This window comes from Kwoniella mangroviensis (genome assembly GCF_000507465.2).
Source record: "Kwoniella mangroviensis CBS 8507 chromosome 1 map unlocalized Ctg01, whole genome shotgun sequence".
Lineage (NCBI taxonomy): Eukaryota > Fungi > Basidiomycota > Tremellomycetes > Tremellales > Cryptococcaceae > Kwoniella > Kwoniella mangrovensis.
In genome coordinates this window covers 5779184-5802000 of record NW_027062533.1, presented here as the reverse complement: position 1 = coordinate 5802000, position 22817 = coordinate 5779184, and the positions used below count along the sequence as shown (strand labels likewise).

The window sequence follows — 22817 nt, the reverse complement described above, 5'->3', positions numbered from 1 at the left end:
CGCATACACGTGGGAAGAATCGATCAGTGCGCGTAAGTTACAACAACAAATATATCAATCCAATCTATCTTTGTCGCTCTTACCGTCACTATTCCGTGTGGCCCGACTATTATACCATCGAACCCTTATAAATATACCCGCCAGAGAGAAGTGAAGTTCCCAGAAACGAACTGGCTCCAACAGAACCTTTGCATTTCCTCCGAATATCCGCTCTTCGACTCCGAGAATCGATTACCAACCTCAACCTCGACCTCGAAGATGTCCGTCACATCCCACACTTCTTTCCCTCCGCCAACCCCTTCAGCCCGATCGAACTTCACCACCCAATCGACAGAACGAGACTTTGGATCTGATCTGACTCATGATCTGGGACCTGACTCGGCATTTGACCTGGATGGAACGGGGATAGCGGGGAACGAAGAGGAAGCAGTTCATTTCTGCTTGCTGGCGGAATTCGATATTGATGCTGGTGCAACGTTGGCACATCAGTATCCATATCCTACAGGAACTGATGAGCAGTGAGTCGAATTCACCTTGAGCCGTGAAGGTGCTTGTATTGGGGCCTCACCTATTGAGTCTTCTTCCATAAGATCAAAGTCTACAGAAAGGATTGAAGCTGACGACATGTCTGTCATGTACGAATAGTCGCCTGGCCGAACTGATGTTACCAGACGGAGCGCACCTCCGAGCAGAAGACTGGACGATTTTCTATCTTGGACAAACACCTTCATCAGCCATAGCTCCGATGTTATCCCACGAGTCATCCATGAGACTATCAACCGAATCTTCCTCTTCGAATACCACAAACGACGACAACAGACGGATGAGCGTGATGCCCCTTGATAGAGCTACGAGGGGTGTAGCTGGATCAGGTGGTGGATTGTTATATGTCTTGAATTGCGTTAGGATGAAAGAGGATAAGAAGATGAGAAGGGGTGCAATGGTCAAGGCTATGGCTATTTGTACCCCGAACCCTTATATCGGGATATACAAGGTGAGTTGACAATTCGTGACGGAGCAATCCAATCCCACAAGTTGCCTCCATGCCGTCAGCCGTCTTGTGCTCATTCACGAGCAATATACAAGACAGCTGACCTCGGGGAAATCCTAGCCTCTTCTCCTCTTAGCCCTTGAAGAATACTTCCTCTCCCCCTCTCCCGAGATCCTCGCTCGTCTGTTCGACTCAGCCAATGCAATCTCCACAGCAGGCATGCCCCGTTTGACACGATATGAGCGTATCCTACTACGCTGTTCCGAAAGGAAAGACTTATTCGAGGAGAAATTCGGTATAACAGAACCATTGAGCGGTACGAAGGAGGTATTCGAGGATCTGAATTCTGAGCCTGGACATGGTACTGGATCAATGTCAGAAAGCGGTCACGGAAATGAAGGTTTGCCTAGAACAGGATCAGGTTCAGGTTCGGGATCAACATCCACATCTGCACCAAATCATCGAAAGACACTATCCTCCTCGTCAGGTGTAAGAATGGTCAGGAAAGGTTCTTCCAGCTCTCAACAGTTTCACTTGGCCACCCCACCGTCAAGAGAAGGTAGATTGACCCCTGATATGGGATACGGCGTTAGTGCGACTGAAAATCAGGGGAAGAGGAAAGGCGTGCCAAGAGATACGCACTTCTTCGAGACTGAAGCTAGATTTAAGAAGATCACTGTACCGATAAGAATTCCAATGACTGTTTTCGACGAAGATGTGGGCGATGTGAGTTTCAGCTACTCTTCGTCTTTAAGGTAGTCTAAGCTGATACATATGATCTGTGAATTCAGTACTCACTCATTGAGCTCGTTCAGACTTTCTCTCACAACATCACGCCCTTCCCACCACCTTACCATCCTCATCTACATACCAACGGATCCATGACTCATCCCATAATCCTTATCCTCAATGCGATGTTAGCCCACAAGCGAGTAATGTTCTTAGGACACGGTCTGCCAGCCAATCAAGTAGCTCGGATGGTCTTAGCTGCCTGTGCGTTAGGATCAGGTTGTGGACAAGTCTTAAGAGGTATAACCTCATGTGCATTCCCATATGCAAACTTGGCATCGTTAGACATCTTAGAAGAATTTTCAGGATTCGTTGCGGGAGTGACTAATCCTCGATTCGAAGAGTTACCAACGACATGGGATGTGTTGTGTAATTTGGAAACTGGTAAAATAACCGTATCGAAGAATTTACAATCGTCTAGCAACAATATAACCAATACGGGCTCGGGCGGGATGACTGGAAGTAACAATGCGAGTAGCGTGAATGCTGCGAATGTAGGATCGATGAGATCTGGTAGATCATCTGAAACGAGTTTAGGAAGTTCAAGTATGATCAAAGTTGAAGATGATCCTAGTACTACATCTGGTACACCTCAGGCTAAGATGAACAGTATTGCGAAGAGTGATTGTTTAGATAATCAGTTCATGGATGAGGTGGGTTTTATTCCGCTTGGAATGGGTCAAAAGGTAGATGAACTGATGAGCTCAATCTTACAGATCTTATCAGCTACCACCTCTCATTATGGCGAATCCAATATTCGCTTGAGATTTGTCGATTACCTCAATCGATTTGTAAGGATTGCCTCGCATCAGGAGTATACCCAGACTGGATCGACCAAAATTGGATACCCATCTGTACCCTACCATGATGGTGTGCTGGGTAGTGGAGCGGTATTTGCGGATGATCAGAGTAAACAGAGGGAGTTGTGGACTAATTCCTATAGAGTCGAGGCGTGGAGGAAGACGAGGAGCTATAAGTTGTTTGCTAAGGTGAGTATTGAAGAAGATGTCATATCAAACACATAGGATAGTATCCTGAGCGGAGTTTGTACTAATGAATTTACGAATTGGAATATCGTAGGACTGGCAATCGCGGTTGAAAAAACGATCAGTCGGCTTTGATGTTCAACATCAAATTGCGAGATTACGATTGGCGAAAAATATGTCTGATGCTGAAGCTGAAGCTATCTTCGGTGCGCTGAATAATGTTATAAGGAACTATGATCAGGTGGTCGAGGTATGTGGTTGTAATCCTTCTTCCTGGACATTTCAATGGACCTTCAGTCAAACGGAATCATCTACTGATGTTTCTATCTGTGAAATGTAGCTCTTAACTCATTTACCAGCACATTGGGGTGGACTAATGCCAATTGCTAATGGCTTATTCCATCGGTGGGTAGGAGTAAGGGAGAATGCACTGGAATTGTTGATCACCCTACAACAATATCCTGTAAGTCTATCTTCGCACTGACAATTCTATCTTCGCACTGGTATCACATATTTCGCTGACCCCATTCAAAGGTCGGTCGTCAGGCGGTCTCATCAATGAATTACTTCCACCGCAAAGCATTCATCTCCCTACTAGAACGCAGAGAAGCGAATTTGAAACGACAGAGGGAATTGACGAGACAACAGGAAGAAGCGTACACTTCCTCCACCACGGCACATGCCAATGGCTGGATGGCAGGAGACAGTTCACCGAATGGAACGGTCCAAGGAGGAAGTACGAATGTTACACCTCAAGGTGTCGGTAGAGCATAATAGATCCGGTATGGAGTCATCACCTCTTCCTGACGTTAAGGTATACCTGGGTCGATATAACATGTGAAAACGATCTGCAACTTGTACTGATGGGGATTTAGATCTTGTAACATACTTGTGAGACCTGTTGTATGCATCTATGAGTCAGTCAAAGGTGGCTCTCCTTCGCCAACAGATTGCAAAGAAGTCCTAAATTGATCATACCCAACCTGCCCAGAATCCACTGCCAAAATTCAGACGGAGGCCGAGTCAGTCTCGAGAATGCAACAACGATTGAATGTTATAGATGAATCGATGAGAGAAACCAAATGCATTTCCCAAATCTACAAAATCCCCATATCCACTCTCAATCACCTTGTCAAACCGTTTAAGCGACGAGGGTAGAAGCGGTAGCAGCCTCGTATTTGAAGGTAGCAGGGAGTTGTTGGGTCTTGATGTAGTATCGAGCGAGTCTGTGGATTCTGGATTCGATAAGAATCATTCGGCTGGTTTGAGAAAATGGTATTTTAGTGATACGTTCGACATTTTTTTGGTGCGCAGTACCAGAGCACGATATACTCACAATTTACCATCTTTGTCGGCTCTGTTTCTCTCGAGGTGCTTTCGGACGGAAACGGCCTTCTTGATGAGGTGGTACATGTCCTCAGGAATGGAAGGGGCGAGACCTAAAATCATCAGAAAACAACATCAGTTTATTGTCAGACGACTCATCCAAAAAAAAAGAAGATGATGATGATGATTTGATTGAAACTGTTGGTTTGGCTGAGGATAAAGAAAATCAGACTCACCGTTGGTCTTGAGGATTCTCAAAATCTTGTTACCAGTCACGTTCTTAACTTGGGGGATACCGTGAGAATCTCTGAGGACGACACCAATTTGAGATGGGGATAAACCTCTTCTGGCCAATTTGAAGATTTGGTCGAAAACTTCCTCGGGGGTAGCCTTTGACCAAGATGGTTGAGATCTTCTGTAAGGTAAGGCAGAGGCTGACATACCCTTTCCTGAGGAGTGCATTCTATTTTGAGAAAAACCCCATAAAAAGCAAAAGTCAGCAATCTGTATAGCCGTAACCATATAGATGCTCTAGCCCCATCCTATCCCATTTATCTTTTGACATCTACCACCAGCCACCAGCCAAAGTCATTGACACTGCGACACTGCTTCCTCTTTCCATCTACATCCACATCTACTTCTACGATAGTTGGAATTCCTAAACTTACCGACCCATTTTGAAGGACTTTTCTTTTTGTTACTGCTGATTTACCGACGAGGGAGGATAGGGGAGCCGCACTGGAGGATACAAAGTAGTATGTCAGATGGTCCGAGCGAGATGATGATAACGATGGTGGTGATGCCAAACTCACGCAGTTCTTGATGGATGAGGAGACCAAGTGTATGACTGGAATGGAGATGAACCAAGATGGATGTGCCAGGGAATCGACGACGGAGGGTGTACAGGTTGGTGAGCTTGACCTTCATGTTGAAATCTACAAGTCACAATTTACATCGAATCGCCACTTTTAGCTGCGTGGCAATATCGCCGAAATATACTGTAAACGCATCAAGTATAATGCCGAGGCGGTAAACCAAACTCCGACATCAAAATCCCGCGGGTGGCATAAACCGGAGAAATTGAGTCTTGTGCAAAATTGTGGACTACAGACTGCTGTGGGTTTGCGTTTGCAGTTGCAGCCAGTCTCTCTCTGTCTGTTGGATATCATCAGATACATCTTCATCGTGACTCGTCACTCTTCTCCTCTTATCCATCAAGTCATTCAAAATGAAGGTCAACTTCTCCAACCCTGCCACTGGCGCTCAAAAGCTTATTGACTTCGAGGATGAGAGAAAGACGTGAGTTTGCTGTTGCTGATTTGTCAACAGGAGGAGAAAATATGGATTGTCGAATTAGATGGAAAAATGTGTAATGGATAACAGTAGTAGAAGGACAGAGGATAGGATGGCGGGAGTGGAGAGATGACTTGTTGGAGGAGAGGAGATGTCACGCTGACGTTGTCACTGCTATCATCTCCATAGTCGAGTTTTCTTAGAAAAGAGAATGGGTCAAGAGGTCCCCATCGATTCCCTTGGAGAGGAATTCGCCGGTTACGTCGTTAGAGTTACTGGTGGTAACGACAAGCAAGGTTTCCCCATGAAACAAGGTGGGTCATGAGTTCATCTGCATCTTACATCGGAGGAAAGGAGATCAGAGGATTGATATTACCATTTTTGACTTTCATAGGTGTCCTCCTCCAAAACAGAACCCGACTCCTCCTTGCTGATGGACACTCTTGTTACCGAGCTCGACGAGACGGTGAGAGAAAGAGAAAGGTGGGTTAACCTACTTTTATGGAAAATGAATTGTGAAACTGATGGGTGGTCTTGCTATAGTCCGTTCGAGGATGTATCGTCGGAAACGACATTGGTGTTCTCGCCGTCGCCATCGTCAAACAAGGTGAAAAGGATATCCCAGGTCTTACCGACACTGTCCTCCCCAAACGACTAGGTCCCAAGAGAGCCACCAAGATCAGAAAGTTCTTCAACTTGTCCAAGGAAGATGATGTTAGAAAATTCGTTGTTCGAAGGGAAGTTACCAAGAAGAACGGAAAGACCACCACCAAGGCTCCTAAGATCCAAGTGAGTGTTGTGTACACATTTACCTATCATCACGTGTCCCCGCCACCTTTACCTCCTACATCCTGCGCATACGCACATATAGAGAGTGACTTTTACTGATTGTTTACGACTCATCCAGCGACTCGTCACTCCTCTCCGACTCCAAAGAAAGAGACACCTCCGATCTCTCAAGAAGAGAAGAACCGAAGCTCAAAAGGAGACCGTTGCCGACTACAAGGCCGCTCTCGCCAAACACGCCGAGGAGAAGAAAACCCACAACGCCGCTGTCAAAGCTGCCAAGAAAGCCAGACGATCCGCTTAAGTGGTTTAGTTGCAAAATCATACTGGACTTCTTTGGTTTTGGTAGTTTTGTAGCTTTGGGATGTATCCTCTTTTCTGATTAAAGACATTGCACGATGATAATAGAAATCTGGATCATATCGAGGATTGCTGATGTATATCATGGAGAGTTCGATCAACAACGACTTTAATCCCTTGTGGGTAGTTGCTATGTGCTGCAAGCAGAGACTGCAACCTGTGTGCGATCATTGCATCTGATCGAAAGCCATCGATAGACGATGTAGATAATATGCTGAAACATGACATACAGATAAATACATACAAACTAATATAAATGCGGGGTATATACATGGCGATCATAATCAGTCTCTCCTTCTTTCTCCCTTACGCTTGACCATCTCAGCAAACCAGATCTGACGAGACTGTCAAACGAGTCTAGACAGACCTAGGTAGCATACTTGCTAGTATACTCAGCGGCCTTCTTGTCAAACCCCTTTCGATCTGTGGTATATTGTTCTGCCTATATACGTCCAACGTCCTCGTCAGCAAGTGATCCTGTTTCAGATCAGGAAGGACAAGTAACTTACAATGGAGGAAACGAGCGGATCGTCAGGATTCGGAGTCTCGATCAAATCGTGTATAGCTTGGAGGACTATGAGTAACATACAAGTAAATCAGTATATCAATTGAAATAGTTGGAAACTCCGGTGAATCAATAAGAAGGGTCACGTGTCAATCACTGGGACTAACCTCCTGACATCTTGGTAGCAGGTTTCCAATTTTCAGTCTTGAGTAAACCTATGCATAAGCTAACGAGCAATGGAAAATTCAGCTACTGATTCGAATGAATGATGAGAAGGAATGACTGGTCGGACCAAGTCGTACTCACTTGCCATCGCTATCCACATTAGGATGATACATCTTAGTTTTGAAAAGAAGCTGTGTAGGCAAAATGAGGAATTTAGCTGATGATGAACACCAATGAGTTGAGTTGGTAAGGGTCGAACGTTTGAGTTGAGAGAGATTCCAATTTTAGATACTAGACTCACCACGGGAGGTTTGAATGGATAATCTTTAGTAAAATCGGCAGTCAACTTGAATTTACCTTTATGATAAGGTGTGTTTGGCTGAAGTCACCAATCCCACCGACAGATCAGTCAGTAAATCATCACCTCATGCGCGAGAATGGCTTGCCACTGTTTGATGTAACAAGGAAGGGAAGAGACAACATTTCTCTCTTCTGCTTCCTTCCTTCCTTCCTTCGTTTATCGAAATAGCACATAAAACTTTGTGTGTGGAAATTCGTATCTCTCCATCATCGCAGATGTAGCGGAGGTTCCGTGGTAGGCCAAAGACGACTCACAGGTCCAGTTATGGTGATAGTCCAAATTTGAAAGTTATCTTCATCTGGTACTACCTGAATTCCCTTGGGAGGTGAATTCATCAAATCTCCAAGTTCCTATTTATGTCAAGAATGGAGATCAGTCTGAGGTGTTCCCGCGTTGCTAAGAATAGAATGTAGGATCATAGAGGAGTTGTTGGATTTGAAATTGTAGAATCCGGTATCTAGGGATTGGTTCATCTAACCTTGAAACTGATAGAAGCACAGTTGACTGACGCAGGAACTTAAATCCAACCAAGGAGAAGGTAAGAAAGGGAGGGAAGGAAAGAATGTCTTTCACTCACTTTTTGGATCCGTCTGGTTGATGTCGATGCCATCTCCACTATCACTGTCTTATATTTGTACCTTGAATGATCTCAATGATCTATCTCGAGTTGACACTGTTGCGCTGCGCTATGGAGCAAGGAAATATCGAATCTACATGGGAGACACATGAGGATATCCGAGTACTCAAGAGGTCAATCTGCAACTTCGAACCTAGTCAACCTCCACTTTCGTATCATCACTCACATGTGGCAAATCTTCTTTTCCATATACAGCATATTCATGCATCGACATCACGATGCATTCTTTCCAACCTGAAGGTGTACGAGTGATACACTGGTACGAACGTCGGAGGGATTATTGGGAAGAAGGGAAATGCCAATCAGTTGCAGGAGTATTTCATGCGTAATCATTTCGTTAAACAAAAACCTAACAAACGAACTACTACAGTCGTTGTAGATCAGATTAAAATGAAGTAAAATACCAATATGTGAGAAGGAAAAAAATCGGGCATCATCTAAGCAGGGTACTGTACGTATATGAGATATGAATTATGCACAGGATATACAGTTGAACTAACAAGGCGAGATAATCAGGGAGGTAAGCGATGCGGAACTATGGTGTCCATATCTATCATCAATACTCAGAACATCAGCTCATCTCCCTCGCTGAACAGGAGCTAAAACAATAATCAAGCCGTATGAACATGAAACTCACTTTGACAGTCTGATCCACACTACCCGTAGCCAAAACATTTATCCTCCTTGGTCCACTCCCACTACCTTCCTCTTCCTTCTTCTTCCCTCCTGGTAGCGAATCGCCATTGACGACAGGTTCGCTGTTTGTCGAATTACCACCTATCAGAGCTCTTCCCCACGACATCGAAGTGACAAAATGACCATGAGCATCTATCGTCTTGGTACATCGTCCATTGGCCAGATCCCATATTTTGATGGTCTTATCGTCTGATGCAGACAACAAGAATTTTCCTGAAGGGTGAAATACCAAGGCTCGTATCCAGTTATCGTGGCCGACCTGAAAGAGCGAGTAAATCAGTGATGTTCGCCTCGAAGAAGTAGGACCAACAAAGACCTCATTGTGGTATTGACTGAGTCGATCTAATGTCGATTCCTGTGGAGTCGAAGGGAAATGAAGGTGAATCACTCACAAACGTCCGTAGACATTGACCCGAAATTGCATCCCACAACTTTATACTCTTATCTCTCGATCCAGTAGCTACAAATGCACCAGGCGACTTGGCCCGACTATCTCCAGCCGGCGGATTCTGAATTCATCAGTCAATCAATGAGCTGCTTGTCCCTCTAATGTGCGAAGCGATTATACTACCTCACCACCAGACCTGCTAACTCCCTTATAGCAGGATAACAATTGACAGGAGCGAATATCGCACATTCTAATACATGTTCATGTCCCCTCAGTTCCATTTTGGTTTCTCCACTTGAGAAATCCCATATTCGTGATGTCTATTACGGACAATATCAGCTATGTGATGCGACATGCTTGAAAAGCGTAGCTGACTGGAAGAGAGAATACTCACCTGATCATTTGAACAGCTCACTAACCATTTCCCATCATCTGACGGAACGACTCCTCTTACCCACTCCGAGTGGCCTGTGAAGGTTTTTACGCAGTATCTAAGCGTATCAGATACGGTCAGCTGAGATCCAGACGGAGTGTAGAAGCTCTGTTCCTTTCATCTCGGTAATCTGTACTCTGAGGAAAGAAACTGATGGTTCCTCTACCAATCTATGTTCACGTATGTTCTGCCCTTTTCTACGAATTGGTATACTTTTTCCCCTGATATGTTGTTCCACTCACCCACTAGTAACCTCCCATACTTTTATAGTCTTATCCCTACTTGCCGATACCAACTTCTCCCCATCAGGCGTGAACCGTACGCTCGATACGGAATGGTCATGTCCATGTAATGTCTTTACGTTTGTGTACTCGTTTGAGGTGTCCCAGAGCTTTATCGTCAAGTCTGAGGAGCAAGTCACTATTTTGATATTCAGACAATCAGCATGATTGTTCTCATAACGTCTTCCTTCTACTCGACCACCCTCTCGTCACGCATGTCAACCTTACGGACTTTCCCAAGACCTGGACACCCTCCTTCCAATAGAATTCCATAGTCTCAACTCATCCTGGCATAGTCTAACTCACCCATCAACCCGCCCTTCGAATCAAAATCCACATCCCCCACACTCTTCGTATGCCCTTTTAGAGTCCTTTCCATCTCCCCTGACTCCCAATCCCAAATTTTCACTGTCGAATCTTCACTCGCACTAGCCAACACAGTCCATGTGGGATGAAAGGCCACTTTGGTTATCGGTGCTCGATGCGATGTGAGGGTATGTCTGGCTGGAGCGCGGGGTATGAAGGGTGTTGAGGTAGATGAGGATGAGGAGGATGCTCGGTGGGGTGAAGCGAGTTCTGCTAGGAGTGAGGCGTTGCGTGATTCCAGGTCCATTATCTGTGGGTGGGACATGAACAAATTAGCTATGATTACGATGTAGAGGAACAGTAGAACAATGTAATGGAAAGGTCGCCATTGTCATGATGTTGACAAAATCCTATTTACTTTCTCCCATAGTTTCTATCCAGAATAACAGAAAAACATGGACCATGAATGGAAGATATATTACTCACCTTCTTCTGTAACCTTATCACACTAGTCCATTTCTTCTCCAAGAGCCCCACCCATCTAGCCTTCGGATCATCCACTTGGAAATCCTCATTGTCCGTCTCTCTTCTTAGAGCCTCGTAGGAATCGTGTAGACCTGCTGAATGGAGGTACGATAGCATTGACTTGTGTCTATGTTATACAATTACATTGCATTATATTTGCATTCGTATAACGATGAGAAGTTGAAGATTGGTCGGTGTTATAATACGATGATTGTCGTTATGGTTATGGTTATTGAAGGACAAAGAACGAGGAAGGAAAAGTCAGCAACTTCAACTCGCAAAGAGTGAAAGATGATCCGACATACAGTTCATCTTTCTGTCGTTCAGAGAGGAGGCTCGACATGTTCGATGTAAAGTCAAGCCCCCGTAAGGTTGTTTATTTGTATATGTCGAATATCCAGTGACTTTTTTGGCTCGATGGTCGTATTTATGTGTGGATATCAACGTCGAGTTGAAGGTAAGGAAGGAAGGATGATCAGTGTTGACGAGTGGTGAACCGTCGATCCGTCTGTTGTGTGGATCGCTTCTGTCTGGTCTGAGAGAGAGTGATGTCGTCTATGTGCTCAGGTCGAAAGTGAAGGTATCAAAGATGATGAAAGACAAGGAAAGGTTATCTCTTCATATCTTGCGATGGATGCAATAAGAGGCACGTCCACTTTCAGCTCGAATTCACGTCGTATACAACATTTCCAAAGTTTACCCCGCGTTTCCTGATTACACAACAACACTCATCCACATATGCATCTCATACATAGCTTTTGTTTCAATTCTCATTCTCATGCATAACATTCATCTACCACTCTCCTGATAACGGTCGGACACGAGTCAACATGGATATACAGAGATTCCGTGGGAAGTATCACAGAGCGAGTGAAGTATGTCAAGGGGTAGTGTTGCTTGAATTCAACAGGTATATATATCCCATATCACCGGATCTGTCTGATAAAGGATAATCATACTGATAGATATAATGATACTGATTACCATAGACCTCCAGTGAATGCGTTCAGTGATGAGTAAGGAATATATTTCTTGCTCCAGACTACCTTGATAATCGATTTTAGCTGACTAAATTGATGACAGTATGTGGAAGGAATTGCGAACGATCGTCGATACAATATCAGATAAGCCTGAAATTCGAGTAGTGGTTCTTTCCTCAGCTTTAGACAAGGTCTTTACAGCTGGACTGGACTGTAAGTGATCAGCATGCTATCTGATCTACCCACTTGATACTGACCTCGGTAAGAATCGATATAGTAAATTCGCAAACCGAGCTGAATTCACCTGCTTTGGATCCAGCAAGGAAAGCTATCCAGCTTCGTGATCATGTTCTAGTAAGTAAACATCCCTAACCGTCCACCATGCAGCTTACGCATATATACGAGTCATACTCGACTAATTCCCTGATTGGTGTTCATAGGATTTCCAAGATGCCATTACCTCCCTTGAACGATGTCGTCAACCGATCATATGCGCAATGTTCGGTACCTCCGTTGGACTAGCTATAGACTTAGCATCAGCTTGTGATGTCAGGACAGCAAGTAGCGATACGACTTTCGGTATATTCGTAAGTCGAGTCTATACATGCGCCCATCAAGTTTAGGGCATTAAGCTGATTGACAGTCGTGAGGAGTAGGAAGTAAATGTTGGATTGGCAGCGGATATAGGAACACTTCAACGTCTACCTAAGATCACAGGTAACGAATCGAAGTTGAAGGAACTTGCATTGACTGGAAGGAAGTTCGGAGCTTCTGAAGCTAAGGAATTGGGATTTATAAGTGATATAGTTGGGAATGGAGGGAAAGAAGTTATCGGTAAGTCAACGATTTGGCATAATAGCTAATCGTACAATGAAAGGCTTATGGAGCTAATTTGGATGATTGTTCTTTCGAATAGCCGCTGCCGTCGAAATGGCCAAGGTGATGGCTTCCAAAAGTCCTATAGCAGTCATAGGTACGAAACATCTGATCAATCGTAAGTATCAAATCGGACCTTGATTTCAAAGGGTTAAAGCTAATGCTTTTGATCGCGCCCCTATGCTATAGACGCAAGGGATCACACGTGAGTGTTGTAAGGCTATAAGCAGCGATACTCTATTTACCCATATACCTCTATCAGTATCGAACAAGGTCTGAGATACACAGCCATATGGAACGCGTGAGTAATCGACCGCAGCTCAGGATGTCTCGAGTGACAGAATGTGATCGAGGCTGATCAAAGTTCTGCTGTCTCAGTTCAATGCTACAATCAGTAGTCAGTCGTGTAAAATCTTAAACCGATGACTTGTGTGTGCTGATGGCCCTTATAGGACACAACGGAAGCTATGAAAGCTGTCATGGCAAAACGTATCCCTAAATTCGCACCTTTTGGTAATCCGTCTTCTCCCTTGAAATCTAAAGCCAAGTTGTAAAGAGCAGCCATTCGTTCTGCCATTCGTTCTACCATATAAGCGTATCTGTTTTCGCTTGGAATCTAATTTGAATCAACTGTTTGTACACTCCTTCGTGAAGTCATAAGTGACGTGAAAGTTTGTAATAATGCATGGACATGTATGATCTACGATCTCTTACCCAAAACGGCCTGTAGGAACTCCAAATCACTTTCTTCCTGTCCCCTAGTATCCTCAGCTTCGACCTGTGGACTCTCAATCTGAGGTATACTGCTCAGCAATTCACTCTGTCGTGCTCCTTGAGACGTTTCTAGTGGTTTGGGTAATTTCCAATTTTCCATATAACTCTTTCCACCCGTAAATTCATTACTGCCACTGCCAGATGCGAAGGAAGGGATGGTGTTGGACCATTGCCATCTTGGCTGTTTACGGTATTTGATTTTAGTTGAATCTGATGATCTTGTGGAAGAAGGTGGGATAAGGGATGATAAGGATTTGCTTTCAAGGTTGAATTGGCGTTCCTACGGTATTGAAATGAAGTGATCAGTATCTTGTCCAGCATGGTTAATGGGATCACTGCCAATGGATGACTCACAAAAGCATCAGGTTTGAATTCCGCACCATACTGTCTAGCTTCAATCTCAGCAGCTATAGTAGCTTGTTCATGTCTTGCTCTAAGGGATATGAATTCCCCAGTCGCAATTGCGTAAGCTTCGGAGATTGGGATCTGACGTGTCTGTTGGACATTGAGTACGAAAGAGATCGTACTGTGATATCAAGAAATATTAGCTTGTCTCAAAGTGAAATGCTCGGTTATGATGAACAGTAGACATAGATTCGTAGTGTGATATATATAGCTTGTCGACTCACTCTTCTACAGTGGGATATTCTCCTCTCTGTTCCAGTTTCACCCAGCTCTCACCATCTAATTTCCTGCTCTCATCGATCTCCTGATCCTCTACTAGCGAGATCGGTCTTAAAGCTTCAAATGGGAAATCTTTGAAGAACTGTCTTCGGATCTTATCCTCTAAGTAAACGATCCTTTCAGGTTTCTGCTTCCTACTCTTATATTTCCTCAATCTATCTCTTCTCTCGAGTTCACCTGGAGGTATATACGACAAGTCTTCGTTCGATCGATCAGAGGGTGAAATGGGTCGTTTGCGCTGTACGACTTGTCTTGGGGGCAACTGGGGAGGTGGATTGGATAGGACGGGGATGTACCATGTTGGCGGTTGGGAGATTACGTTGCCTTGGAGTAGACGAGAGACTGCTTGAGGTACTTGAGAGGGGATTCGTCGCATTTTGAATTAGTGGTGAATGTTGATCAGCTTGGGATATTAGAGAGTATTCATGTATATAGGTTGATTTCTTTTTGAGATGCAGACCACAACGAAGGGAATGGGGTAGCAAGTGTTCGAGTGTGAGTGACTTGACATTTTGGGATAAATTATCAGAAATCCATCATCCCATCGAGACAACCACGTGGCAACACTCCCCAGTGACGATGTTCGAGGTTGGATGAGTACACTTACGCTGTCGCGTCTAGACGATGACTTTCGATCATTCAACTGAACATAGCATATAGCAGCCCACCTCTTCCTCACTTTGCATATAATCAAGCACAATGTCATTGAACCAGAGGAAACAGGAGAGAGACTTTACGGCAGAGGTGAAAGCCTTGCAGCCAGAGGTAGAACAGCTCGCCAAGGTGAGCTCGACAGATCTTGTAGAGCATGGTGAATTGATTAAGCTGACATATTAATGTATCTAGAATGGTAAATTACAAGAGGCTGTCGATCGAATATCATTATTAGAGAAACAGACTCGAAATGTGAGCTTCACACCGCCCTCCTTCACCTAGAAGCGGAGAACATAGCTCATCCATGGTTTTGTTGAGTGTAGGCCGCAGATATGACATCTACCGCTAGCTTGCTTACCCTCCTCACTCGACTATGCTGGGAACAATCGGACCTCGACCTGTTGAATGCCCAATTGACCATACTATCGAAGAAACATGGTCAGCTGAAGGAAGCCGTTGTGAGGATGGTAGATGAAGCTATGACTTGGTTACCTGCGCTCAAGTCGCAGAAGGATCAAGGGAAGTTTAACGGTGGGAAAGATAGATGGTTGGAATTGGTAAAGACTCTGAGGGATATCACAGAAGGAAAGGTCAGTGTCGTTGTTTTGAACAATCAGCTTTGTTACTCTTCGCCGAATCATCGGACTAAGCTGATCACACGAACGCAATCGATCTTACAGATCTACCTCGAATTGCCCAGAGCAAGATTAACAGTCATGTTAGCTTCATACCATGAACAATTATCCGAGACTGCACCCAAAGAATCATCATGTGAGTCGAAGCGCCTTTCTCTAACTCAACAAGTAACCTTATATCTTTGTATCTCAATAGCGTCAACCACTCCCGCTCCTTCCACTTCAACTACCACTGACGAAGACAAGCCCAAACCTGAACCTGTGACAGCCAAAGATCACCTCGACGTAGCAGCAGACTTGATGTCAGATATCCAGGTCGAGACTTATAGTTCTATGCATAAGAGGGAAAAGACCGAATTGTATGTCCGCTGAATCATAGCTCGTTGGAACTATCATAGCTGATCTCTAAATCTGTGTGTAGCATTCTCGAACAAATGCGATTAGAATCATTGAGGGGCAATTGGGTGAGAGTCAGAGTAGGTTCGAGGAAGATCAACAGAGTGTATCTGAAGGACAAAGATAGTCAAGTGAGCTGTTCGATGCAGATCGGAATACGATCATCCAACTCATATCAAATTTGGCAAATTAGGATATCAAACTTCGATATTACGATTTAATGGTTCAACTGGCTTTACAAGATGACGAATACCTGGAAGCATGTTCGGCATATCAGGAAGTATGGGACACAGAGGAAGTCAAAGCTGATCCAGCAAAGGAATTGAACGTGGGTTGAATCTCTGGTCTTCCGATATACGAAAAGGTTGTACCTTTTCAGCTGACCATTTGTGAATGACTGTCACAGGTTTTGGAGAACATCATGATCTACGTTGTACTCGCTCCGCACAATAATGAACAATCCGATATGTTACACAAGTTATACGCCGATCCGGCTTTACAGAAAGCACCTCAACACTTGTGAGTAATTGTACTGCTTTTCGAATTCCGACTCCTTGTTTCAGCAAGAGATCCTTACGTGATGTCAAATCTTCAACAATCACACTGCATCTTTTCTTCTGCTTTCAGTTCATCTTTCGGCATCACTGGATATACGGGCAGGGGCTGACATCCGTTGACCTGTTTCGCAGCGACCTGGTCAAATGCTTCGTCACGAAAGAGCTCATGCGATGGTCAGGTATCGAACAGCTCTACGGCCCGACGTTACGTCAATCTCCCATATTCGCCTCGGGAAGTACATTGGGTAAGAAGACTGGTATTAAAGCGGAAGGTAAAAAATCGGAGGAGATTGATAATCCTGGACAAGTAAGGTGGGAAGAGTTGCACAAGAGGGTCACAGAGCATGTGAGTGTGGAATCGCGCGTTGTACCTGACATCATCTGCTACGTCGCAAGAAAAATCAGCGCTATATGCGATGATTCAACCCATGTTCCTATCCTAGAACACGACTCCGAAGCAAGTTCATGTGCTAAATATTCCATACTTGTTATATAGAACATAAGAGTCATCTCAACCTATTACTCACGTATAACCCTCCAAAGACTCCAAGAACTCCTTGATCTCCCTTCGACCCGGACAGAAAAGACTTTATGTAAATTAGTGACGGACAAGACGATCTACGCAAGAATCGATAGACCAAATGGTATAGTCACTTTCAAAAATAAGAAATCGACCAACGAGATTTTGAACGGTTGGTCAAATGATATTTCAAAGATGTTGGGTTTGGTAGAGAAGACTAGTCATTTGATTTCAAAGGTGAGTTCGAGTGCTTCATAGCATCGCTATATACTATCCGCTGAGAAGTATGTAGCGGCTGACTCTTCTCCTCTTTTCGTGTAATACAGGAATATGCAATGCATGAAGCTAGTAGAGGTAAGAAGGTGACTGCGTAGAGAGGAAGGAGTAGTACCATAGATTATGAATGTTGGAGTTGGATATGCATAATAATGTAAAAGAAGAAGCATGAGGAATGAGCTATCTAAAAACGAATCATAGTGATAACCTGAATGACACTGTCCCATGGCCTTTGCTCTCATGTTGTTATACGTGCATTCGCACATTCGCATTGTCAATCCATTATACTTGATTTCTTTCTTTTCTTTCCTTTTTTCCAAAGATCTGACAAGTATAGATACTAAACACTACAAGAGAACGAAAAAAAAATTCGAGTCAAGATCCATACGATACACCGTTTGTCCGTACATTGAAGGATACAACATAATTACCAAATTGATACGATAGATTAAATCAAGGATAGATAAAAGATAACATGAGATGAACGATACAAACGAGAACGATCCATCAACCGAATGCTCACTCTCCAGCTCCTGAGTGATGCGCCAGACTAGACCAATCACTTCCTACCTAACCTCTTCAAACCCCATTTCTTCTTCCCTCCCTCGGAACCAGTGCCGGTACTCGAACCCAGACCCAATTCACCCGGTCTAACTACATGTCCACCTCTCCAATCATTCTCTATGACAGTGTATTCACGAGTATTGTCATTCTCATCATCTGAATCATCGTCATTGAGAGGTACTTTAGGTTGATATCGATTAGAGAAGATTGATACGTATGGTGATATTCCCATGGGATTTGTACCGGTATTAGTGCTATTGATACCTGAAATGGGTTTAGAGGTCGTAGCTAGATAGGACGGTGTTGACGATCCAATTGGAGCTGCGTTATATCTACCGACGCCGCCAATTCCAACAGTAGATGATGCAGGGGGGTTCATACCCTGATATCGTGTAGATAAGATATCTGCAATTGGCGGAGGGTTATTAATGGAAGCTGAAGCAGAAGTAGATCTGTGTCGGTGTGAAGAAGGTAAAGTATGACCCGTCGCACTTGCTCCTCCAGAGGACTTTCTAGGTCGCTGTCCCGTTACTGGATTAGTAACTACCGGAAGAGGATTCGTGATATGAGGGTATTTGATCCTCTCTTCTCCTTCTTCTGGATTTGGAAGTTCGTTCGCCGTAGTATAGCTCATAATACTATGTGAAGAACCAGGACGAGACGGACGACTAGCGTTCAACCAGTTTTCCTGAGCTGATACTGCTCTTTGTCTAGCTCTTGTCTGAGCATGCCGAGTGGAAGAGGAAGAAGATAACAAGGGTTGAACGGAACTTAATGTCGCCATGTGTTTCCTGTACGCGTCCGCTCGCTTATCGTATATGCTGTTGATGGACGGTAAAGACGATCGAGGAGCATCCACACTGACTAGTGGGACAAGAGGGTTGGGATTGGATATTGCGCGGGCTAAAAACCGATTTCTTAAAAGTCAGCTTACTTCCATCGATCGAAGGGGCACTTGTAAATAAAGCAGCTTACGCTGAAGACCTGTGACGTTCCCCGAAGGGACCCTCCTTCTCTCTCTTTCAGAACTTCTACTAGACCCCCAACTTCTATTCGAGCTCTCCGCACTGAAAAAGCTCTCCCCGTCCTCACTCCGTCCAGTAGGTGTAAGCCCAGTATTCGACCTTCTCTCAATCTCAGCAAACTGTCGTTCGATCGCATAATTCTCACCATACGCAGCCAACTGTTCAGCCAAACTACGACTAGAATCCAAAGACGGTGGGAGTTGAGCTAATTGAAGAATATCACTCTCGTTCTGCTTGACGACTTCCTTCGCTTCTGCATGGGAAGATATAGTCCGTTGAGTCAAAGTCCTTCGGTGGGTAGGTGGAACATGGGCAACCTCATCCTCTGGTACAGGTGGGAAACCTGAAACCAAAGCTAGCGAGAGTGCAGAAGGCGTAGTGAGGGAAGTCGGAGGTGTAGACGTAGACTGAGCATATGAATATCCCATTCCTGACGTAGTTGATGAGATTGACGAAACTGATTTACCACGCGGTCGACCATCTACAGTGGTTGGTTGTCCATAAGATGAGGGTCTTCGATTAGCTGATTCTTCAGGATCATCGTTAATTGACGTCATCCGGAATTGCGCAGAGGAAAGTGCAGGTGGGGTTGATAGACGAGATGACTCGGTAGTCAATGAACCGACGCTCTCACCACGTAATCTTCCTTGCTGTTCATCCTCAGTCGAAGTCGTATCATCCGGAATGACACCGGATTGAGGTGTGGGGGTACTATCGTTATCTTCCTGGTCATTCGACTTGGTATCTAAAGGTTCGAAAGCAGGAGAAAGCGCATCGTGGTATTCTTCGTCCTCGACATCCATCTCGCTATCAACTTCCGCCTGTCTTCTCTGACTTTCTCGCCTGATCAGTTCAGACGCAGCTACCTTTCTCAAATCGACATCTCCTTCCCAGCCCAACCCAGCCACTTTGGGAGGATTCAATCCTTTGTTGATAGTCGACAAGGTAGGAGGTGGTAGTCCTCCAGAATGAGTAGCTGAACGTCGTCTCGACCCCGTCGGAGAGGTTGGACTGGTGATATCGCTTTCAGGAGAAAGAGGTGAAGATGATGTAGGTGATTTGATGATCTCCGTTTGCACTCGACGTATACCAGCTCTAGGGAGAGACGAATCTGAATCTTCGTCGTGAGCCCATTCGTTCGCTAGCGGCGAGGGGGCGATGACCTCGCTTCCCGTTCTGGGTCTATTGAAATGTGATATACTGGGAGAAGAGGGAGTAGAGCTGGGGACGTCATTGCCTCGCGAAGGTAATCGAGGAGGACCAGTCGGACTATCAGGGAAGAATTTGGTTTTGGTGACGGGCGCAGAGAAAGGTATCTGTCTAGCTTGAGGTGTGGCATCTTGATCATCATTTATACTGATAGCTCCTATTACATCAGGATCAATACCAGTATCCTGTACGGCATCAATATTTCCAGCATCCGAGACCGAGACTTGACCATGTCGATCCAATTCGAGACTTGCCCTCTTCAACCTCGCTATCCCCTCTTCTAACTCCTCACCAGCTATAGGTTTAGCATTATCAGATTTCATAGGTGGACTAGGACTTCTTGAGGGTGGTGAATGGCCTCGTCTGAATAAACCCTTGAAACCATGTTTATGTGAATGACCATGACTCTGTTTCTTGATATCTGAATCTTGTGATTTCTTCCTGCCTCTGAAAAATCCTCCACTTGATGAATGGTGAGATGAGCTATCGTGTTCGTGAGCTACCTGATCTTCTGAAGATGGGTCAGGAGAGAATTGGGCTGTATGATCCTTTTGATCTTTGTCATGAGTATGATGGCGCATAACAGCTCGAAAAGCTTGACCGGGATGAACGGCTTTCTCCAATATCGAAGGTAAAGTAGGTCGATGGGAGGATGTTGAATTCAATCGACCTCGTTGTGGTGGAGTGATACCTGCTGAATTAGGTGGTGATCCTAAAACTATCGATGTGCTATTACTATTCGACGACTGACCACTCAGCACCCTCGTCAAAGACCTTGGACTACTTTGACCTGGAGTTCCGATATCTATCTGCCCCAGAGGGGTGTTGTCCCCTTTCTGAGGTGCAGGCGATCCTGGAATATCGATGTCGACAGGTGATTGGAGTTGATCTGAGTTTATCGACGACGTATCACTGACCGTCGATATTCTAGGTATCGTATTCCCCAGCATTGAGCCCGAAGCTTCTGATCTCGGTGAATCGTTCGCATTGACGCTCCTATAGTCCGACATCGACGATATCCCTCCAGCAGAATACCTCGATCCCCTCCTCAACAAGCCTTCCAAGCTTTTCTTGACCTTGACTGCACCTTCAGATTTTGTGCTTGTCAAGCTGAAAGCCCTTTCTTTCCCTTTTCTAGACCCGATGCCCCATGCGTGTCCGATATTGACATTGGAATCATCGTCGTCTGGTAGGTGGGATGTCGAGCCGGATGGAGAAGAGGGTTCAGCCTTATCTGAATTTGCAGGATCGTTCAGAGCATCTTGATGACGGAGGTGATGATAGACATGTAAGACCCGAACTACATCGTCATGTCCGTTGATAGCAGCGAGGTCCTCCGGGGTATTACCGTTCTTATCGGGTTTGGTGGGATCTGCACCGGACGCGAGGAGCATCTGAACGATGGGAGCGTGACCATTGGCAGCTGCGAAATGTAGTGGTGTCGATCCTTTGAAAAGCACACATTCAGACCTCGCTTGGGAGAGATACGACGTATGTACTCACCTGCTGTACCGACACTAGGAGCCGTCCCTTTCTTCCCATCACTATACCTCCTAGGTAATCTAGGGGCATTCACATCCGCGCCATTCTCAATCAGCATTCGGACTACGCTGACCGAGCCACCGGAGCACGCAGCATGGAGGGGCAGTACGCCGTGTAAGACCGAATTGACAGGTTGACCATGTGTGAGAGCATAGTGCACTAGTCCGACGTTGCCACTTGCAGCTGCAGAATGAAGTTCCAAGTTTGGGACTGGTTGTGGGAAGTACAATGGTGAATTGGAGGAGATGACGGAATCGAATGATAGATATCGTCGCAGTCGATCGGTACGAGATACGAAATGCGATTTGGGTGAGGCAGGCGGTGGAGTGAGTGGTGGATTGTGGATTGATGAGATGATGATCATAACGGGTTGTCAGTGAGGGTTTAATGGTGAGAGGGTAGACATCGAGATGAAGGGGAGAAGATAGTATGGTGGAAAGTAGATGTGAGATTATATAGATGGAAAGAGAGAAGAGAGGCGACGCGGTCAGAGCGAGAGTGAGATGACGATGGGGATGGGGATGCAAGGGAGGAAGATGGGAAGTGGGGAAAGAGGTGAGATGTGTGTATGATGATGATATCCATGACGATGAGAGGGTATTGAAATGCGGGTGAAACGTGTTTAGATCGTGTCAAAGGATGTTCATCCATGTTCATGTTCATGTTTCACTCTCAATTGATCGACACATACACACAACAACAAGTACACAACTCCGACAAAAGTGGGGGAGAGTACCGAGTGATATCTGAGTGAATGATCATAACAGACGATAAGACTCACACTCAAGTACTACATCATATCTAGCCTCGAGATCTTCCCTCTTATTTGGTGATTTCATCTTGATCAAGGTCTTCTAACCCAGCAGATCATCTAAACCATGTGTAATTCCGTTGTGGTTGTGGTTGTGTTAGGTATGTTGTTCCTGCGCTTTGACACTTTGGTTATGATTCCTTCCTTTCCTTCCCACAAGAGTAACACTAGTACAATTTTCGATCTTCAAGGCAGGTAGGTTATCTGGCGTGGTCAAGTTATCATCGATTCGACCTGTGAGTGTCCGAAGTCTGGTATATGATGGATGATATCTTTTCGAAAGATAGATAGATAATGCGTATCAATCAATGCGGATATCTTGCACTTTGAAGAATTTACTTGAATCCTTGGATCGTCTAAGTATTGGTGCGATGCCCTATAAGTTGCAGGATGCCCGTTGATGTTGTTGGTTGTTATGTATACACAAATAGAGATTTGATCGATACAGTACAGATTGTGAGAAATACAGAGATAGACAACCCCATC

At 44.9% G+C, this 22817-nt stretch overlaps 9 protein-coding genes across 9 annotated transcripts; 4 read left to right on the top strand and 5 right to left on the bottom strand.

Annotated features, from left to right (window-relative positions):
- Nucleotides 1–258: 258 nt before the first annotated feature.
- On the top strand, nucleotides 259–3540 carry I203_102169 (uncharacterized protein; the record flags this gene model as incomplete). Its single annotated transcript, XM_019146674.1, has 8 exons — nucleotides 259–518; nucleotides 646–994; nucleotides 1112–1717; nucleotides 1783–2433; nucleotides 2497–2769; nucleotides 2861–3016; nucleotides 3107–3229; nucleotides 3301–3540. The coding sequence occupies 8 exons, from the start codon at nucleotides 259–261 to the stop codon at nucleotides 3538–3540; spliced, it is 2658 nt and encodes an 885-aa protein (XP_019004207.1).
- Nucleotides 3541–3907: 367 nt separating this feature from the next.
- On the bottom strand, nucleotides 3908–4554 carry I203_102168 (40S ribosomal protein uS15; the record flags this gene model as incomplete). The annotated part of the gene is made up of 3 exons (XM_019146673.1): nucleotides 3908–4025; nucleotides 4103–4205; nucleotides 4329–4554. The coding sequence occupies 3 exons, from the start codon at nucleotides 4552–4554 to the stop codon at nucleotides 3908–3910; spliced, it is 447 nt and encodes a 148-aa protein (XP_019004206.1).
- A 766-nt stretch (nucleotides 4555–5320) lies between these two features.
- Nucleotides 5321–6475, top strand: I203_102167 (40S ribosomal protein eS6; the record flags this gene model as incomplete). Its single annotated transcript, XM_019146672.1, has 5 exons — nucleotides 5321–5391; nucleotides 5575–5699; nucleotides 5780–5868; nucleotides 5929–6174; nucleotides 6293–6475. The coding sequence occupies 5 exons, from the start codon at nucleotides 5321–5323 to the stop codon at nucleotides 6473–6475; spliced, it is 714 nt and encodes a 237-aa protein (XP_019004205.1).
- A 423-nt stretch (nucleotides 6476–6898) lies between these two features.
- I203_102166 (uncharacterized protein) lies at nucleotides 6899–8172 on the bottom strand (the record flags this gene model as incomplete). Its single annotated transcript, XM_019146671.1, has 7 exons — nucleotides 6899–6973; nucleotides 7041–7105; nucleotides 7204–7262; nucleotides 7343–7392; nucleotides 7503–7580; nucleotides 7817–7912; nucleotides 8140–8172. 7 exons carry the CDS (start codon nucleotides 8170–8172, stop codon nucleotides 6899–6901), a joined length of 456 nt encoding a protein of 151 aa, XP_019004204.1.
- Nucleotides 8173–8734: 562 nt separating this feature from the next.
- Nucleotides 8735–11171, bottom strand: I203_102165 (nuclear distribution protein PAC1; the record flags this gene model as incomplete). The annotated part of the gene is made up of 9 exons (XM_065517040.1): nucleotides 8735–8749; nucleotides 8837–9154; nucleotides 9288–9404; nucleotides 9472–9603; nucleotides 9678–9774; nucleotides 9959–10136; nucleotides 10304–10613; nucleotides 10790–10955; nucleotides 11134–11171. The coding sequence occupies 9 exons, from the start codon at nucleotides 11169–11171 to the stop codon at nucleotides 8735–8737; spliced, it is 1371 nt and encodes a 456-aa protein (XP_065373858.1).
- A 487-nt stretch (nucleotides 11172–11658) lies between these two features.
- Nucleotides 11659–13238, top strand: I203_102164 (uncharacterized protein; the record flags this gene model as incomplete). Its single annotated transcript, XM_019146669.2, has 11 exons — nucleotides 11659–11738; nucleotides 11818–11844; nucleotides 11912–12021; nucleotides 12086–12162; nucleotides 12249–12395; nucleotides 12465–12642; nucleotides 12725–12802; nucleotides 12874–12889; nucleotides 12947–12985; nucleotides 13063–13081; nucleotides 13137–13238. 11 exons carry the CDS (start codon nucleotides 11659–11661, stop codon nucleotides 13236–13238), a joined length of 873 nt encoding a protein of 290 aa, XP_019004202.2.
- Nucleotides 13239–13384: 146 nt separating this feature from the next.
- On the bottom strand, nucleotides 13385–14518 carry I203_102163 (mitochondrial 37S ribosomal protein mS23; the record flags this gene model as incomplete). The annotated part of the gene is made up of 3 exons (XM_019146668.1): nucleotides 13385–13738; nucleotides 13813–13984; nucleotides 14088–14518. 3 exons carry the CDS (start codon nucleotides 14516–14518, stop codon nucleotides 13385–13387), a joined length of 957 nt encoding a protein of 318 aa, XP_019004201.1.
- A 323-nt stretch (nucleotides 14519–14841) lies between these two features.
- On the top strand, nucleotides 14842–17278 carry I203_102162 (uncharacterized protein; the record flags this gene model as incomplete). Its single annotated transcript, XM_065517039.1, has 11 exons — nucleotides 14842–14925; nucleotides 14989–15048; nucleotides 15120–15386; nucleotides 15477–15567; nucleotides 15628–15790; nucleotides 15853–15958; nucleotides 16021–16155; nucleotides 16234–16346; nucleotides 16517–16730; nucleotides 16881–17141; nucleotides 17231–17278. 11 exons carry the CDS (start codon nucleotides 14842–14844, stop codon nucleotides 17276–17278), a joined length of 1542 nt encoding a protein of 513 aa, XP_065373857.1.
- Nucleotides 17279–17739: 461 nt separating this feature from the next.
- On the bottom strand, nucleotides 17740–21884 carry I203_102161 (uncharacterized protein; the record flags this gene model as incomplete). Its single annotated transcript, XM_065517038.1, has 3 exons — nucleotides 17740–18647; nucleotides 18720–21425; nucleotides 21482–21884. 3 exons carry the CDS (start codon nucleotides 21882–21884, stop codon nucleotides 17740–17742), a joined length of 4017 nt encoding a protein of 1338 aa, XP_065373856.1.
- Between the last annotated feature and the right edge of the window lie 933 nt (nucleotides 21885–22817).